General features: G+C 37.3%; 1 protein-coding gene across 1 annotated transcript in view; it reads left to right on the plus strand.

Annotated features, from left to right (window-relative positions):
* Positions 1–20534, plus strand: part of LOC126195330 (lipase member H-like) — a 44271-nt gene that overhangs the window by 19813 nt on the left and 3924 nt on the right. The window contains exons 3-5 of the mRNA XM_049933900.1: positions 2571–2707; positions 10489–10734; positions 17411–17593. Of these exons, the coding sequence (XP_049789857.1) occupies positions 2571–2707; positions 10489–10734; positions 17411–17593 (566 nt within the window). The remainder of the gene's footprint in view (positions 1–2570; positions 2708–10488; positions 10735–17410; positions 17594–20534) is intronic.

Consider the following 20534-nt stretch of genomic DNA (forward strand, 5'->3'; position numbering starts at 1 on the left):
TAAATTACTGAATGCTAATGCAATGCACATTGAACCTACACTTAAAAAAAATAATTTTTTGATGACAACTTTCTGCCACCCTGTGTAGTTGCACATGTTTGCACATGCCTAAATATGGCCCTGAATGTACCTAACAGCTTTGGCTGAAATTGCTCCAGGTGTTCCTAAGCTATTCATGAATGTCACACCTTTCCATTTTTATCCCTGTGTTATGTAGGTAGGTCTTAACCCAACAGTGCTGCTTTCCAGATAGTAAGTACTGGTAAATGCTTGATTCTTTAAATAATCAAATCCCCTTGTATAAAACAGCCTCAGACTACTGATTACATTGAAAATGAGTTACCTTTTTAAATATATGATGTTAAGTGAGAAAAAGTTTAGGAAATGTTTGAAATTATGTTTAAAGTGTGTTGGGAGTCCCTAAGTGCTCTTTTATCAAGCATTGGATTTGCATTCTGTTTTAAGAAAACCTAGTTTTTCATGCATCTTACTGTTTATGATGTTATATCTCCTCAACTATGTGGTGTACAATGATTCAGTCATATATGTGGACATTGTCTGTAAAATGTGTATTGAATGGAATTATAAGTTAAGAAGTAATACTTTAATACATCAACCCTGATGTAGTATTTTCTTCTGAGATACTGGATGAATATGTGCTGGATATTTGCACACAGTGTGTTTTACTTATTTCCCAGCCCCATTCCCACCTATTTGAGAGGCAGGTCAATCTTACCCCCAGAGTGATGCTTTTTAGATGGCAAGTAATAAGTGTACCAAGTTTGGTTGAAATGAATCCAGTTGTTGAGAAGAAGATATGGAACACAGATTTTTATAATATATGAGACCTAAATATTAAGCTAGTATGTAAACAGCTTGTCAGAAGTCTAATTATTGGTGACAGATTATTATTATTAGTGGCTGGAACTAAAAAATTCCAGACACATCAACCCTGACGTAGTATTTTCTTTTTTACACATCTTAACGTTTATGACCTCAAATCTCCTGAACTATGTGTTGTACAATGACATAATTTTGCAGGTAAATTCAGTGGTACATCTGGATACTGCCTGCAAAATGTGCTGTGAATGGGGTTAGTAGTAAAGAAGTAATAAATTAAAACAATGTGCCTGATGCTGCAATATTACTGCAAGAAGTAAAGAAGTAATAAATTGAAACATTGTGCATGATGCAGCAGTATTACTGCAAGAACAGCAAAAATATATTAAGTGATTAACTTTCTTCTTTCACTCATTTTGTGGGGGTGTCAGCGAGAAACAGTTTTGTGAAAGGTTGAAATTATGTGTGAAGTTGCTAAGTGCTCTCATTCTCAGATACTGGATGAATATGTGCTGGATATTTGCACACAGTGTGTTTTACTTATTTCCCAGCCCTATTCCCACCTATTTGAGAGGCAGGTCAATCTTACCCCCAGAGTGCTGCTTTTTAGATGGCAAGTAATAGGTGTACCAAGTTTGGTTGAAATGAACCCAGTTGTTGAGAGGGAGATATGGAACATATTTTTTTTATAATATATGAGACCTAAATATTTAGCTAGTATGTAAACAGCTTGTCAGAAGTCTAATTATTGGTGACAATTAGGGTATTATTATTAGTGGCTAGAACTAAAAAATTCTAGACACTACTGTATTTGTAGCTAAACAGGAATACTATGGACAGCTTAACCAGTTAACATTAGAAGAGCAGTATTTTATTTGAAGTTGGTAACTCTTCCATCTCTAGAATAAGTAACTCATGTAATGCCATTTTTGATAAGTGATAGCAAATCCAGGAACATATGATTTTAGTGGCGTAAACAATACTAATGTTGAAACTTCTTGGCAGATTAAAACTGGGTGCTGGACTGAGACTCCATCTCAGGACCTTTGCCATATGCGGGCAAGTGCTCTACCGTATGAGCTACCCAAGCACGACTCACGCCCTGTTGTCACAGCTTTACTTCCACCAGTACCTCGTCTCCTACCTTCCAAACTTCACAGAAGCTCTCCTCCGAAACTTTCACAACTAGCACTCCTGGAAGAAAGGATATTGCAAAGACATGGCTTTGACATAGCCTAGGAGATGTTTCCAGAATGAGCACTTGCCTGCAAAAGGCAAAGGCCCTGTTTTTGAGTCTCCATCTGGCACACCGTTTTAATCTGCCAGGAAGTTTCATAACAGCACACACTCCACTACAGAGTGAAAATTTCATTCTGGAATACTAATTTAATGTAGTAAAAAGCATTGATGGGTGATTTGGTTAAAGTAAGTCAGTTACAAATGTTTTCTTACTGTATTAATAACTCCTCCCATATAGATGGTGAGTGTCGTTCATGATGAACTTTATGGAATTCTCAGTTTACTATGCTATATTTGTTTTGAGATTAGTCTCCTTAATTTAGTCTTTCCTGTTTTCATGGGTTATTTGAAGTATAAGTTTATGCAATTCTACAATTGACAAATTAATAGATAAATAAATTTTACTTTCTTCATTTATGCATCTGAACAACACTTAGAGGTTTCTTCAGTAACATATAAGATAATGCATTACTGATATTCATTTCATGAAGGTCAAACCCAACAAGTCCCCAGTATGTGACGATTGGAGATGCCTCTTCTCTTGGTTCCTTCAGTGCTTCACGTCCCACAAGATTTGCAATTCATGGGTGGCTAGCTAGTGAGGACAACTTGGTGGCAATACGTAATGGTAAGTAGTACTTTTAAGCAGAATCAGATAAACATAGAAAAGTGCTTCTTGTTATCAGTTGGCACAAGATGTACACAAAAACAAAAGCTGGCCATAATGCTAGTGTAAATGTCCAACAGGTATATGGATATACATTGTATCAGTTAAAACATTTCTATTTTTTTCATCTGATAGCCTTATGACAATTTCAAAGTAGAGTCCATTTAAAAGGTAGGAAAATATATTTATTTAAATGCCAGAAATGATTATGTAAAATGAGCCCATTAAATTTTAAGTAACCAAATTTTTATTTAACGTAATTTAATATTCTTAATTTGTGTATGATTAAGAGACATGATACAATAATTCTATCTCCCTACTGCCAAAAGTCCTATTAGTGTTGGAAATGCAATCAATATGAATCTAAGAGATGACTGCACTTCACGATGTGTGAGCAATGTACTGATATTGTTGGCCTGATAAGATCAGGATGTTTCGAGCAATTACATGAGTACAGATATATTTTGAAGTGAACAAACTGTAGAAAATCCTACATTTTTTGTAGATAGCTTCAACAAATAGTTGGCCGGGGCTTACTTGTCACTGTGCTACTCAATCTGCCATCCTGAATTATAACAGGGATGCACAAAAATGTTTAATATAGCTCAAGCATCCTTTTCTACTATGTAAAATAATCTGGCAATGGTTTGTGTGTGTGACAAAGATGTAGTTGTACCATGATACAGAGTCCATACTAAGTTCCATAACTGGCTGGCTAAATCAGCTTAAAAATCAGAGGAGGACAAGGGCATACCACCTCCAGTAGGACCATACCTAATATAACACTGTTGGTCTTATACAGGTTGTTGGCAACTTCCCATTTTATTATGTCTTATTCGTTAATTAACAAATACAATCACTCTAGGCTCTGTGAAATGTGCATGGCAGGACAAAAGTAAAATCAACAGTGAAATATCTCCGATCTTATACATGACAGCAGATTACAGAAAAATGGGCATTCCGCTTCTATTTCAGACAAATATTACAGCAGCTTTTGGTGGTTCCATCATCCTGTTTTTCAAATTTCTGACATTCTTCAGTCAATAATCCCACATTTATGCCATGAATGCTACACTGGAGATATTACCTTCCAGCAGAAGCAGAATAGTGGTCAGCCAAGGTCTTATACATGACAGCAGATTACAGAAAAATGGGCATTCCACTTCTATTTCAGACAAATATTACAGCAGCTTTTGGTGGTTCCATCATGCTGTTTTTCAAATTTCTGAAATTTTTCAGTCAATGATCCCACATTTATGCCATGAATACTACACTGGAGATATTACCTTCCAGCAGAAGCAGAATAGTGGTCAACCAAGGTTATTTCATGACTGTGAACAGTAATTTCTAGAAAAGATTATTATTATCAACAGACAATAAACATCTGGCAATATAAGTAAAAAATTAATGCAGGAGCTACCAGATATGTAAAAAAACAATGGCTGACAGCTATGAAAGATAACAAAACATTCATGTCAAAGTTGGTTGGGAGATACTTTCATGTAAATGTTCTACTCATTTTCTTAACTTGTTATCCTTACCCTCTAAGCCATTTGATACCATGGAATGAGCTTTTTCTATACCTTCTAAATAAAATTATGCTGCCTAGAATTTCAGTTGGATGAGAACTGAATTTTTTAACATTTCAGTCTTTTCAGAAACATGAGAAATAAACTGCTACTTTGTACCATCCATGCTAAATGGCCTAACTTAGTTTTGAAAACATTTGACAGTATATTGAGGTGAAAAGTTATGGGATACCTCCTTATATCACGTCGAATCTCCTTTTGCCTCATAGTGCACCAACTTGAAATGGCAAGGATTCAACAAGTTGCTGGAAGTTCCCTGCAGAAATATTGAGCCAAGCTGTCTCTATAGCCATCCGTAATTGTGTAAGTGTTGCTGGTGCAGGAAGTTGTGCATGAACTGACCTCTCAATTATGCCCCATAAATGTTTGAAGGGATTCGTGCTGGGTGGCCAAATCATTCACTCAAATTGTCCAGATTGTTCTTCCAACCAGTGGCAAACAATTGTGACCCAGTGACATGACATTGTTGTTTGGGAACATGAAGTCCATGGATGGCTGCAAATAGTATTCAAGTAGCTGAGCATAATCATTTCTAGTCAATTATTGTTCAGCTGGACCAGAGGTCTCAGAGCATTCCATGTAAACACATCCCACACCATTAAGGAGCAACTGCCAGCTTGCACAGTGCCTCATTGACAACTCGGGCCCTTGGCTTCATGGGGTCTGCACCACATTCAAACCCTGCCATCAGCTCTTACCAACTGAAATTGGGACTCAACTGACCAGGTCACAGTTTACCAGTTGTCTTGGGTCCAGTTGATATTGCCACAATCCAAAGAGAGGTGCTGCAGGTGATATTGTGTCTGCTGTCTGCTACCATAGCCCATTAATGCGAATTTTGCCACATTGTCCTAACAGATACAGTTGTTGTTTGTCCCACATTGATTTCTGCAGATATTTCACTCAGTGTTGCATGTCTGTTAGCACTGACAACTTTATGCAAAACCACTATTCTCGGTCATTAAGTGAAGGCTTTTGGCCACTGAGTTGTCCGTGGTGAGAGGTAATGCCTGAAATTTGGTATTCTCACCAAATTTTTGACACTGGATCTCGAAATATTGAATTCCCTAATGATTTCCAAAATGCTCTGTCCCTTGCTTCTAGCTCCAATTCCATTCCATGTTCAAAGTCTGTTAACTCCTATTGTGCAGCCATAATCACATCAGAAACTTTTTAATGACTCACCCGGATACAAATGACATCCTGGCTAATGCACTGACCTTTTATACCTTGTATATGTGATGCTACTGCCTTCTGTATATATTGCTATCCATGCCTTTTGTCACTTCATTGTATACTCTTAGGTGATCTGTTGGACATACTATAAGATAATGTGCACCTTACTCTTTGCTCCAATACAAGGCACATTTGAAAAGTAGAAGTCAATAACCAAGTAACAAGACAGTCTGTGATGACAGTTGTACAACACAGTTACTACAGTTTTCCATGGAAATTGTGTAAATTTTTTGACAATAATAAATTGAATGGGTTGCTATTTACACTCCACAAATAGCCCTACAAATGATACATTATGTATTACGTCATTTGCATTGAGAAACTGCATAATTGTCCAAAAATCATAAGCAATAGGACTATACACAACAATTTCAACTTGCTTTCACATAATGTGAATAAGTGGAACATTGGCTACAGATGTGAAGAGGAACTGTGTATGCTAGTACAAGAATGATCTAGTCATTGTAGATTGTCATATTACCCAGATGATTGGCCTATATATTTTAGATGATGTAATATAAGATGCTCATTACTTACCAGTAGGTAAAACAGATTGAATCTGTTAAGGCACAGTGGAGGAAGCCACTCTACGTTTGGATTCATGAAATTGAAGCACAGTAGAGCTTTAAATTGTGTATGACTTGTCCAAATAAGGTCTGACTCACAGTCAGATACAAATTATGACCTATCACATAAGAACACAGTTCATGATGACAGGAGTGCACTAAACTTGTAACTTATCTGCGTCTTTGTGTTTGTAGTGTGTTCTCTTGTAACAGAAAATAGTGTCATGATCTTTCTACATCAGTGGTTCCCAACCTAGGTGTAATTATCCCCTGAGGGGTAAATTTAAGTTTTCTGAGAGGTAAAAACAAAAATGTTCATTTGCGTTTTGGTCATGAAAATAAAATATTTTTAAAAGATCACTAATGATATCACTATTTCTTAAGACTGTTTTACTTATCATATAAGTTGCCAGTACTTATTTTTTCAAGTATGAGTATTAACATATGAAACTTTGCCATGGAAGTTACAGTTTGTGAATGCGATAATTAGCTCTCTCTCTCTCTCTCTCTCTCTTTTTTTTTTTTTTTTTTTTTTTTTTTTTTTTTTTTTTTTTTTTTTTTTTTTTTTTTTGAGAAGGTGTTGCGGGTAGCACTTGCAATGCATTCAGAACTGCTTCATCACTCTATAAAAAAATGATTGTTAGAAATAAGCAGTACATCTACATCTATGTCAGTACTCCGCAATCGACCATACAGTGTGTAGTGGAGGGTACTTATTGTACCACTAACTGATCCTCCTTTCCCTGTTCCACTGGCAAATAGTGCATGGGGAGAAAGGTGGTTGGTAAGCCTCCGTATTAGCTCTAATTTCTCAAATTTTCACATTGCAGTCATTTCACAAGCTATATTTGGGGGGAAGTAATTTGTTGTCCAACTTTTGTCAAAAAGTACTCTCTTGAATTTTCAGTAGGAAACCTCCTATGCAACGTGCAACACTTACGCGCCGACCAAATTAATAATTCTGACATGAAATGATCACTCTTTGTTGAATCTTCTCTCTCTCTCTCTCTCTCTCTCTCTCCCTTTTATCAGTCTTACCTGGTAAGGGTCCCAGATTTATGAACAATATCCAACAATCTGTCACACAAGTGCCTTGTAAGCCACTTCTTTCATGAATGAGCTACATTTCCTTAAGATTCTTCCTATAAATCTCAGTGCTGTGTCTGCTTTTCCTACTATTTGTTTTATGTTTTCTTTTCCTATGTATTTGCAGTATGTTACATTTGTTTACACTCATTGTTAACTGCCAGAGCCTGCACCATTCATCAATGCTGTGTAGAACATTCTGCAAATCGATACTGTCTTTTGACAGTGCTACTTTCTTGTAGACAATTGCATAATATGCAAACAGTGTTAAAAAGCTTCTGATGGTTTCTAATAGAAAATTTATATACACTGTAAATAGTAACAATCCCATCTCACTTCCTTGGGATATTCCAGAAGTTATCTTTAGATGTGTCAACTTTGTTCCGTTAACAATGGCATTTTGAGTTCAATCTGCAGGGAAGTATTGAATCCAGTTGCAAATCTGGTCTGATATTCAGTAAGCTTGTAGTTTTTTTTCACAAAATAGCAGTGCAGAACTGTGTCAAATGTCTTTCTGAAGTGAAGGAACATGGTGCTATTGTCTATGGTGATGTGAGGCTCATAGAGGAACATAACATGCTGAGTCTCACAAGATCTCTGTTTATGGAATTGATGTTGATTTTTATACAGGAAATTTTCATTTTCCAAAACTGTCATAATTCTTGAGTGTAAAACACGTTCCATAATTCTATAACAGATTGATGTCAACAATACAGGAATATAGTTATGTGCATCTGTCCTATGATCATTCTTGAAAATGGAAGCAACCTGTACTTTTTCCAGTGAGTAGGTACTCTTTGTTGTTCCAGTGAACTACGATAAACTGCTGCTGGAAGTGGAGCAAGTTCACATAATATTTGTAGGATCTTAATGTTGATAATGGTGGGGTGAAGGAGGGATGCATGGAAGAGGGCATGGGGTTCTGGCTAATAGCTGATTGTGTTAATGGGTTATAGTCACATAAACAATGGGAATCGCTGTTCTGCATACATCAGTTGATAGAAAGTGTTTGCTAATGCTGCACAGACACAATTTGCAACCTCTGTTTACTGATTACATACTCTTGAAATGAGACGTTGTTTGAGAAGAAAATCCATCTACTTTTTTATTAAGAACACCCAAATTTTATTAGGTGAATACCATATTATTTACAAACTGTCAGATTTTAGTTACACAATAAATCACACAAATTTAAAGGTTGTCAATTCAATTAAATACCTAGGTACTACAGTTATGAACAATTTAAATTGGAATCGTTGCATAGAAAATGTTGTGGAGAGGATATTATTGGTATAACTCTTAGAAAATGCAACAAATCTATCAAAAAGACTGCTACACTATACTTATCTGTCCTCTTCTGGGGTATTGCTGTGTAGAATGGGATCCTTACCAGATAGGAGTGATGGAGGACATCTAGGAAGTTCAAACAAGAGCAGCACATTTTTTACTATTGTGAAATAGTGGAGAGAGTGTCATGAATATGGTACAAGAGTTGGGGTGGCAGTCACTGGGGAAGCCGTTTTTCATTGCTGTGAGATATTTTCATGAAATTTCAAACACTAGTTTTTTCCTCTGAATGTAAAAATATTTTATTGGCTTCTAGCCATGTTCGGAGATAAGACCATTGTAATAAAATAAATCAGATATCGCACAAAAACATTTAAATGTTTATTTTCCCCACATGCTATTTGAGAGTCAAATGCCTAAAAAATAGTTTGAAAGTAGTCTATGAAACCTCTGCCAAGCGCTAAAATAAGTGAGAACTGCAGAGTAGTCATGTAGATAGTAGATGTAGAAACAATGATCCAACCATTATAAGCAACCATTATGACTCTATATGGTCCTTGGTAGAAATAGTTGCTCACAATGATCCTCTTCATGCAAATACCAGAGGGCCTGGGTGAGATATCAAAACTTTATTCCCAAATATTTATTTAGTTGTATACAGACCAGCAATGGCACTATAGTTACATTTTAAGAATCTGCAGTTTCTCATTACAGAAAGGTAATATATGACATTAGGCCACTATCCAGTTATATTGGTCATCTCTCAACGTACACTGCTTATTAAAATGTTGTATGTGATAGAACTATGTTGCATTGAAAGACAGCCTTGGGAATGGAGGTAGATGGCACTATACTCCAAAGAAATTGAAGAGTGCGGATAATAGAAATCTGACTATTAAATGTGTTACAGTCGCTCATAAGCATTTTCTTTTAACTTGCAAAAAATTGTTGGAAGTCAAACAAAACCTGTAATTCTACACTGTATTTGCAAATGAATCTGTACAAATAAAAAATAGTTTCATACTAAAATAATTGTATCAAAATAACTAGTTTTTGGTGCACAGTAGAATTTGCTTAAAATGCATATTTGGAACTGAAGGGCTTGCAGTACTAACATGTACTGAATAATTTTTAATTATTTACCTTTTCAAAATAACAATGTGTATCATGTCATATATACTGTACCAACCTGACTTGTCGTGCAAAATAAGTACCTAAACATGATTTGCAGGACCAATAAAGAAATACAAATACAAATACTAAACGTAATATAATTTGTTGCACTTTTTTAAAGCAAAGAGCTATATATGAAACATGGAGGAAAATACAAATTATACCTCTTTCAGATAGGAAAGAACTGCTCAAGATGGCAGTGTCAAATCTTTTTTTTATTCAGAAGATCAAATAAAAAAATGACAGATATATGTAATGTGATGGGGGAAGTCCACTCATTTTATGCTAGACATGCACTGGTATCTTGACATCAATATGCATGGTAATGTGAGATATACCTACATGCATGTAAAGTGGACTTGCTCACTTTATCTTCTATATGTATGCTATTTGATTGACTGGACAGTGACATAGATCTCTCAAAGTCTCATCACAGAACTCTGAAATAAATAACATATTGTGCATATGAACAGGAAAAATAAAGATAGCTAACTGAAACATGTCAAACATATGCTACTAATTAATATTAACTCTCTAAAAGGTAACTTCGTTCCACATTCTAGGTATCCCTCTTGGCAGGATCCTTAGAGTGCTATTCATGTAATGTAATATAATGTACAAGAATGAGAGTTAAAACTGTTCTACAAACTTTATTTCATGGATTCTGAAATGTGGTATTTTATGGATTAGTAATGCAGCTATTTTCAATATTGTTCCTTGAAAATTATGAAGAACATGGAATTTACAACTTCTTAGTTGTAAAATAGTTTCTCTACTGTTTTGATTTAGAATTTGTGCCTTACAGGTTGGATACAGGCTGGGGATTACAATGTAATAATGGTGGACTGGAGAGGACCAGCAAGCAATATTTTGTATGCGCCGGCTCGTAATGCAGTGCCAGAGGTTGGTCAGATAGTTGCACGTTTCATTGACTTTCTGGTGCAGCAGGGTGCTAATGCTGGTAATATGGAAGTTGCTGGTCACAGTCTGGGAGCACATGTTGCAGGAATAGCTGGAAACAGAGCTGCTGCAACAATTGGAAGAATAATTGGTAAATATTCTAGTGTCCAAAGAGTGTTATGTCAAAGTTTTCACTACTATACCAGAATAAATGGAGACATATGTTTACTTATACTTCAAGTCCGTTATACCTACTGATACTCATGGGACACACTTGTGAATCTCATGTTTCTACATTTTTTTAAGTGTCCAGCTGCAGTTGAAAATTTTAAAAGGATTTGATGGAGCCTGAAAAATCTGTTTATCACTCCTCATACATAAATATCGTACCAGCTTCAAACAATGGAAAATCCAGGGTGGATTATAACAATATTATGAGAAGGAAAGTTGCTACTCACCATATAGTGAAGATGCTGAGCCGCAGACAGGCACAACAAAAAGACTCTCACAGTTAAAGCTTTCGGCCATAAAGCCTTCAACAACAATGGACACACATATGCGCGCGCACATGACTGCAATCTGCACCAGGGGTTTCAGTTGCATGAGACTGCAGTCATGTCTGTGACTTGGATTGTGTGTGTGTGTGTGTGTGTGTGTGTGTGTGTGTGTGTGTGTATTGTTGATGAAGGCCTTATGGCCAAAAGCTTTGAGAGTCCTTTTGTTGCGCATACCTGCGACTCGGGCCTCCCCTATATGGTGAGTAGCAGCTTTCCTTCTCATAATATTATTTCATACCAGCTTCATGTATTTTCATAGCTCAACAGGTTTTAATGTACTGTAAACAATTATTAGTCAACATCCTAATTATCAAAATATTTCCACCTTAAGTTTGACAGTATCGGTACCTTAAAAAAATTCTGTATTTTGTGTTTGAGAAATGTCTTTTGGAAACTGAAGTGTTATCTGTCTGTATTTATTACCTTCTTACAATTACTGATGGTGAAGTTTGGGTTTCTTGTGTTGCTCTAATGACTGATTATGATGTGCCAGAACTGTGATGGATGATTACTCTGAGGTGACAAAAGTTATGTGATGTCTCCTAATATTGTGTCAGACCTGCAGGGCAGCAACTCAACATGGTATGGACTCAACATGTCATTGGAGGCCCCCTGCAGAAATATTGAGCCTTGCTGCCTCTATAGCCCTCCAAAATTGTGAAACTGTTCTGGTGCAAGATTTTGTGCACAAACCGACCTCTCAGTTATGTCCCATATATGTTTGATGGGATTCATGTCAAGTGATATGGGTGTCAAATCATTTGCCTGAATTATCCAGAATATTCTTCAAACCAATCAAGAATGACTGTCTCCCTGTGACATGGTGCATTGCCATCTGTAAAAATTACATTGTTGTTTGGGAAAATGAGGTCACACATAACTATTTCCAGTCAGTGATCAGTTCAGTTGGACCAGAGGACACAGTCCATTCCATGTAAATGCAGCCCACACTATTATGGAGCCACCAACACCTTTCACACTGCCTTGTTGACAACATGGGTCCACAGCTTCATGGGGTCTGCTTCACACTCAAACTCTACTGTCAGCTCTTAACAACCAAAATTGCGACTCATCCGACCAGGCCATGGTTTTCCAGTCATCTAGGGTCCATCTGATATGGACACAAGCCCAGGAGAAAGGCAGCAGGTGATGTCATGCTGTTAGTAAAGGCACTCACATCGGTCATCTGCTGCCGTAGACCAAAAATGCCAAATTTTGCCACACTGTCCTAAGGGATATGTTCATTTTACATCCCACATTGATTCCTGTATTTATATCAGGCAGTGTTGCTTGCCTGTTAGCACAAACTTCTCTTCACAAACAGTACTGCTCTTGGTCATTAAGTGAAAGCTGTGGGCAACTGTGTTGCTCCTGGTGAGAGATAATGCCAGAAGTTAAGTATTTTTGGCAGACCCTTGGCATTGTGAATCTTAGAATACTGAATTCCCTAATGACTTCCAGAATCAAATGTCCCATGTGTCTAGTTCCAGTTTCTGGGCCAAGTGTTGTTAGATCAATGTAAGTTGTGACTTCATAGAAATCTACCATGCACAAACACCAATAGTTCAAGTTCAGTTCTGATAGTAACAGAGTACCACATGAAACATGACAATAAAGGCCCTTACACAGTTCCTAGTAGTGTTTTGTTGATACACTGCTGGCCATTAAAATTATAGCACTGTGAAGACAGCATGCAACAAACATAAAACTGAACAATGGAAAATCCAGGATGGAATAATGACAACATTATGTAAAGGATAGGCAGCTACTCACCATATAGCGGAGATGCTTAGTCACAGATAGGCACAACAAAAAGACTGTCTAATTCTGATGAAGGCCCTTTTTGGCTAAAAGTTTATCCATTTGACAGTCTTTTTGTTGTGTCTATGGCTAGAGGACAAATGTAAGGATGTAGAGGCTTAGATAGATACTGCCTACAGGAAAATTAAAGAGACCTTTAGAGAAAAGAGAGCCACTTGTATGAATATCAAGAGCTCAGATGGAAACCCAGTTCTAAGCAAAGAAGGGAAAGCAGAAAGGTGCAAGGAGTATATAGAGGATCTATACAAGGGCGATGTACTTGAGGACAATTTTATGGAAATGGAAGAGGATGTACATGAAGATGAAAGGGGAGATACGATACTGCGTGAAGAGTTTGACAGAGCACTGAAAGACCTGAGTCGAAACAAGGCCCCAGGAGTAGACAATATTCCATTACAACTACCGACGACCTTGGGAGAGCCAGTCCTGACAAAACTCTACCATCTGGTAAGCAAGATGTATGAGACAGGCGAAATAAAAACTTTGAGGTTCGCCGATGACATTGTAATTCTGTCAGAGACAGCAAAGGACTTGGAAGAGCAGTTTCACGTAATGGTCAGTTTCTTGAAAGGAGGATATAAGATGAACATCAACAAAAGCAAAATGAGGATAATAGAATGTAGTCAAATTAAATCGGGTGATGCTGAGGGAATTAGATTAGGAAATGAGACACTTAAAGTAGTAAAGGAGTTTTGCTATTTGGGGAGCAAAATAACTGATGATGGTCAAAGTAGAGAGAATATAAAATGTTGACTGGCAATGCCAAGGAAAGCATTTCTGAAGAAGAGAAATTTGCTAACATAGAGGATAGATTTGAGTGTCAGGAAGTCGTTTCTGAAAGTATTTGTATGGAGTGTAGCCATGTATGGAAGTGAAACATGGACGATAAACAGTTTGGACAATTAGAGGATAGAAGCTTTTGAAATGTGGTGCTACAGAAGAATGCTGAAGATTAGATGGGTAGATCACATAACTAATGAGGAGGTATTGAATAGAATTGGGGAGAAGAGAAGTTTGTGGCACAACTTGACATGAAGAAGGGACATGTTCTGAGGCATCAAGGGATCACAAATTTAGCATTGGAGGGCAGCGTGGAGGGTAAAATTCATAGAGGGCGACCAAGAGATGAATACACTAAGCATATTCAGAAGATGTAGGTTGCAGTAGGTACTGGTAGATGAAGAAGCTTGCACAGGATAGAGTAGCATGGAGAGCTGCATCAAACCAGTCTCAGGACTGAAGACCACAACAACAACACCAATCTGTGACTCAGCATCTTGGCTATATGGTGAGTAGATATAAAATTGGCGTGCTTGGATATGCAAATTAAAGCATTCGCACAACGTAGGTAGGAATAAAGCCGTCTGCATGCTGCATATAAGGAAAGATTTTGTGGGAGATGTCTTACTCAAAAATTACATTTGAAATGTCTTTAAAAAAATAGAAAATTGTGTTATGCTCCATGTAAGAATGAGAAACATCTACTAGCATGTGCTGGAATTTGAAGATTCCAAACTATCATTCTGCAGTATTGCTGCTCATGATGATTGTGATACCACAACCTTCATGGGAATGTGGAATCACTGGATTCAGGAAAGCCATAGTCAGCAAGACAAGTATTCATAGGGACAATGCGGTGACATCTGCAGCACTACTGAGTGTCAGCATGGCAACTATTGTTGCAGCTTTCATTGCTGTGGCAGCAGAGAGAGGCACACTGACTGGTGCACCGAGTGACAACACTGGACACGAGAGCAGCATCACATCAGCTTTTCAAACATGTTCCAGTTCTGCATACAGCATCACAATGGACATATCCATGTGTGGAGGATACAAGGAGAATGGACATTGTCATATTGCATTTGTGATAATCATAAGGCCCCAGTACCTGCCATGGTGGTATGGGGAGCTATGGGCACACTACATGGCCATCTCTGGTTCTCATAGCCAGTAATTTGGACAGCAGACATTACACTTCTGATATGTTAGGACTGGTGGCTGTGTCCTATATTCCACATCTCTGTGAAATTATCTTGCAATACCATGTGTTTACCATGATATCCTGACCTACTGCAATATGGTGGATATTCCACTGTTGCCATGGCCCCCACAGTATCTAGATCTCCCTCCCACAGAAAACATTTGATCAATGGTTGCCAAGAGACTGGCAAGCCATCTCTAAGACTGATAAACTCTGGCATGGGCATGAGATCACATACAAGTTGTGATCAAAAAGTAATGGGAATTTTTTAATTTCGTGGGCTTTATACTTCTGATTTTCAAAATTTTTATCTTTATGGCACACACTCTCCCGATGTATGTTTGCATTTTCAGCTATTTTGAATATTTACTTCATTGTTGACAGTTGGAAAGTTTATACATGTTTTTGGGTCCTCAGTGAATTTTTACTTTTGAAAAAGATAGAGCAAAGAATCTGCATTAAATTTGTTTGAAAAATGGAGAAAAGTACAGTACTGAACTCAAAATGTTGACTGTGGCTTTTGGCAAATCTCCTATGAGTAAAACAAGAGTTTAAGAGTGATAAAATTTCCAAGAGGGTTGACAGTATATTGAAGATGATGACTGCACTAGATGCCCTAGTGCATCAATTACTGATGACAATTTGAAAGAAATAAAGAAAATGATTCTGGAAAATCATTGAATCGCCATCAGTGAGGTAACTGATGATGTTGGCATATCCTTTGGCTCATGCCAATCAATTTTTTGGGATGTTTGGGCATGAAACATGTAGCAGCAAAGTTTGTTCCAAAATTGTTGGATTTTGGCCAAAAACAATCTCACACATATGTGTCAAGAATGATCCAGAACTTCTAAAGAGGGTTATAACAAGTAATGAAACATGGGTATATGGGTATGAAATTGAAGTCAGGGCCCAATTTTCCTAGCGGAAGCTGCCTGAAGAGCCAAAACCAAATAAAATTCGACAAGAATGAGATTTTCACTCTGCAGCGGAGTGTGCGCCGCAGCGGAGCTTCTGTAAAGTTTGGAAGGTAGGAAACGAGATACTGGCAGAAGTAAAGCTGTGAGTACCGGGCGTGAGTCGTGCTTCGGTAGCTCAGATGGTAGAGCACTTGCCCGCGAAAGGCAAAGGTCCCGAGTTCGAGTCTCGGTCGGGCACACAGTTTTAAAATTCGGCAAGTTTGATCACATGTGAAGGAACTTCTCACTGTGTAATGGGATAGCGCATCATGAGTTCGCACCTTGTGGTCATATTGTCAATAAGTTATTGACCAATTGCTTGAAGCAGACAATGACCAAAATTGTGACAAAACCACTCGTGGAAATTGCATCATGATAATGCTTCCGCTCACACCTCAAAGCTTGTTCATAATATTTTGGCAAGAAACAAAATCATTATGTTGACTTAGCCACTGTATTTGCCAGACATTGCCTCCTCTGACATCTTTCTATCCAAAAGATGAAGAGATCCCTGAAAGGATGTCATTTTGCCAGTATTGATGAAATAAAAACAGAACTACTGAAGGAACTGATCACCATAAATCCATAATGGTTAGTGCTTTCCAGAAGGGCTTCCACGGTTGGAAAAAGTAGTGGGACAAGTGCATTATATCTGAGGGGGATTATGTGGAAAGGGACAAAGTTGATGTTGATGAGTAAATAAAGATTCTTTCAGAAAAACAAACTTTTTGACCATGCCTTGTACCAATATCTTTCACCCAGATTCAACTTGATGCAAGGCCTAGTCAGATTTGAGCCATTGTTGGTGACAGAGTTGGTAGCTTTTTGTATTAAATTCCTCATCTTGTATACTTCCAACAAATTCGTCAAACTGCACTGTAGGTGCACGCTAAGTAACATTTTGCTATTTGCTTTCCTTCCTGGTGCTGAAATTTTGATGACCAGCTATACACTTACAATAATAAATTAAGGGGCTGCTGCTCATTTGTGATTAATTTAATAACAATAGCAAATGCTAACCAAGTGGAACAAAATGTGGACCAATGCAGAAAGAGGAGGTGCAGACTGCACAATATGACATGAATATTCCATGAATTTTGTCCCTCGTAAGTGGGCTTTATAACCACATCGAGTTGGTCACATATGTAAAAATTCCCTGGATCGCATTGAATAACTATAGCTGTTGAGCCTAACAGATGCAGAAGAACAAAATATTTCTTGTTATATCTTTCTGCAGCGTGGAACTTATACAGCTGTTGGTAAGAGTTATCGTTAAAACAGCATGTGTGTGCCACCCACGAAAGCCCTGGAACTGTATAATGTGAATTTAGAAATGACAATAAATACAGAATAAATAATTCAATATTGTAGTGGTTTGTGGAAAGTACAATGTGCATTCTTCATTGGTATAAAAATATGTGCATTTCTTTGTGTGTTATCATATTACATAGGCTATGTAATTAACAAAAGAAAATACTCATTCCACTTTTGTCATTTGTCTTTCATCAGCTATGGATCCTGCAGCACCACTGTTTGGAGGCACAGCAGCAGCAGACCGTGTTGATTCATCAGATGCAGCATTTGTTGAGGTCATCCACACCTCAACCCTGGGGTGGGCTGATCCACTTGGCCATGCAGACTTTTTTCCGAATGGTGGTACATTTCAGGAAGGCTGTTCTACTGTTAATTTGGGTGAGGCACTTTCAGTATTTCCCCAAATGTTTTATTAAATTGTGAATACGTTTTCTCTAGCTAATATGAGGGTCTCCTGAAAAATAATACCTCCAAGTTTTTTATGTCAAGACTCTTAAAGCTTTTTCAATAAAACATTCTACATTTATATTCTTCATGTCTGTATATTTATTTCTCAACATAGTCATTCTGACAATGAACACATTTCTCCCAACAATAGAAGGAGAGGGTGCCACATTTGTGGATGAACTCCTCTGCAGTTAGAAACTCAATTACGGCATGCTGTTTCTCATGCACCGACAAAGTTACTTTACACACTGCCATGTTACAAGTTACAATTCAGAGTCCTCTAGTGGTAGAGTGCTATAAATATGTGGAGGTGAAGAATAAAGATGGAGAATGTTAATAATTTATGTTTTATTTTAAAAGTTTTGAAGAGTTTTGGAGGCATTACTTTTCATCGCACCCTTGTAGAATTTAAAAAACAATTTGCATGTTACTATTTTGAAACCAGTGGTGCCTGCAAGTAGGGTACCAGATGCATGCTGTCAGTAACATCAGCATGCACTAACATGTACTAGGACTGCAACAGTAAGGAGGATATAGATCTGGAATGAACTTTGTGCAAATAGATCAGGCATGTTATAGCAAATAAATAGTTCTGATTTCAGAATTGTGTGCGATCTCTGGCAATTCAGTATGGTATGAAGCCAGCATATTCTGAAACCAGAGGATCTAAGTAAGGAAATAATATATCAAAAATCTTCTCAGAGGCTTAAGTTCAGCATAGTAGCATTCATAAACAAAACAAGTTATGATCCATGAAACACGCATGTAACTAAACTAAATGTCACTAGGTGAAGACAAATAATTGAATATATTCATAGTCGGTATGGAGTATTGGGTTATTTTTTTAAAGGCTGACAGTTAAAAGTTTGTTGTAATGAGGTTCGTGGAGTCTCTGTGAAAAATATGTTTATGTCAAAACAGACTTTCTGTTACTTGCAGCCAATATTGCCATTGAATATATATACTGACATATAGTAATAGTAGTTATATCATTGTTTGGGTGTTTTCTTTGAGATGGCACAATGATTAAGATACTGGATGGGAAGAGCAGAATTCTAGTGGTGGGAACAAATGAATCAAAACAGTTGATTCAATCAGTCATTGGGAAATAATCAACTCATTTGGATGTAGTTTTTTTGTATCAGTTTAATTATTGTAGTAGTACATGTCATTTAATATAGCAACACATCAAAAACTTTTCTACTCTATCAATGAAAGATATTTGTGGAGAAACATGATTTTAATTAGTAGAATAAAAAGAACTGCCCACTGTGTGGACATTTTTTTGGATTTATGTGCAGACATGAAGGGAGAAATGTGAGCACAGTGCATCAACAAGATGCAATGATAAGTGAGTGTCTTTACTTGCAATGGAGAAGTCATTTACACTTCCCAATCATGCTTAGGGGATGCTGTGGACTCCGGAGAAGAAGTTGTCTGATGACAATGTGCTAGCCTCACAACAAAAGAATCTGTATTATGCAATCTCTTACTTACTATCTGTCATTCATTGAGTTATCATGTCCAGACTGGCTAGGAGCATGTTGTGAATGAGCTATCTATTCACTTAAGTTGTAATAGTTTATGAAAATCTTAAATACAGAAGAGTTCTTTAAAGAGTGGTTACATATTTTCATAGCTGGTTGCTAGTAAATGCAGGCTCCCTTACACCCCTCAACACTCTGCAGATCTGCAGATAGTGGCAGAGCTCCATGGTACAGTTACTGGCACTGCATAGCAGGACCATTGCTTCATGAATCAACGAAAAGGCAACCATAATAAGATATTCAATGTAACCAGTATTATGAACAACATGAATGAAATATCACTTCACAAAGTAGCTACAGACTGTAATGCAGATACAGACATGAGCCACCATACCATTTCATTGATCATTCCTCCTCTTGAGTGAAACCAGTCTATGGGAGCAACAGAGTAAAAACAGTCAGTTCAGTTGATTATAGTTTTACATACCAGCTGGACTATTCATTCATTCTTTTGAGTGAAACCAGTGTCTGGAAGCAACCAAATGAAAACTACCAATAAAGTCTGTTGCAATTTTGCATACTGACTGAATTTTTCATTCTTTCTTATTCAAGTGAAGCCAATATGCAGTTTTTCTCAGTTGAACCATGTATTTGTTCTTTCAACTGAAACCACTCTTGATTGTTTTAGTTGACTCAGCTATAAATTCATTCTTCTGAATGAAACCAGTCTCTAGAACTCTCAGTAATTGAACTAAAGTAGTGGTATATGACCACATACACATACCCCAGAGGGTAACCCTATCCATGGGGGAATGTGAAGATATTTCAGAGGGTATACCAAGTTAAAATAAGCGTTATCCGTATTCACTTAACTATATACTGAGTGTACTTCTTTTCATCATTTAAAACTGATCAACATATTGCTGTGGTTTAAGTTGTTCCAGATGCAATGAACATGTTAATTAATTATTTCTCATTGAGTGTATGAAGTCAGGTGTAAAAACTCCCTTTAACAGAATGTGAAAAAGAAAGGAACACTGCCAAGTGATAATTTGCATTTCATTTTATTGAAAAGCTGTGATGATGTCCATTAATTAAAAATCGTTTGGATATAGCCCATTTATTTGCCTAGTAGGTAAATATATTGTGCAGAAAATTACATCACTTCTTATGTGGGTAAGCACACAAATTAGTGCTTCATGGACTGATACTTCAGTTTTACAGTTATGTCTACTTCTAGCCATCACTGTAAACAGTCTGGAATAACATTTGCACCCCTCTGTACTGCTGGAAGTGACCACTGAAGTTGCCCAATCCCCAGCGCATCCAGTTCTGAGTGGCAACGTTAGATCATTTGGCAATGTTAACTACTCTATGTAACCACC

This window comes from Schistocerca nitens, chromosome 7, assembly GCF_023898315.1.
Source record: "Schistocerca nitens isolate TAMUIC-IGC-003100 chromosome 7, iqSchNite1.1, whole genome shotgun sequence".
Lineage (NCBI taxonomy): Eukaryota > Metazoa > Arthropoda > Insecta > Orthoptera > Acrididae > Schistocerca > Schistocerca nitens.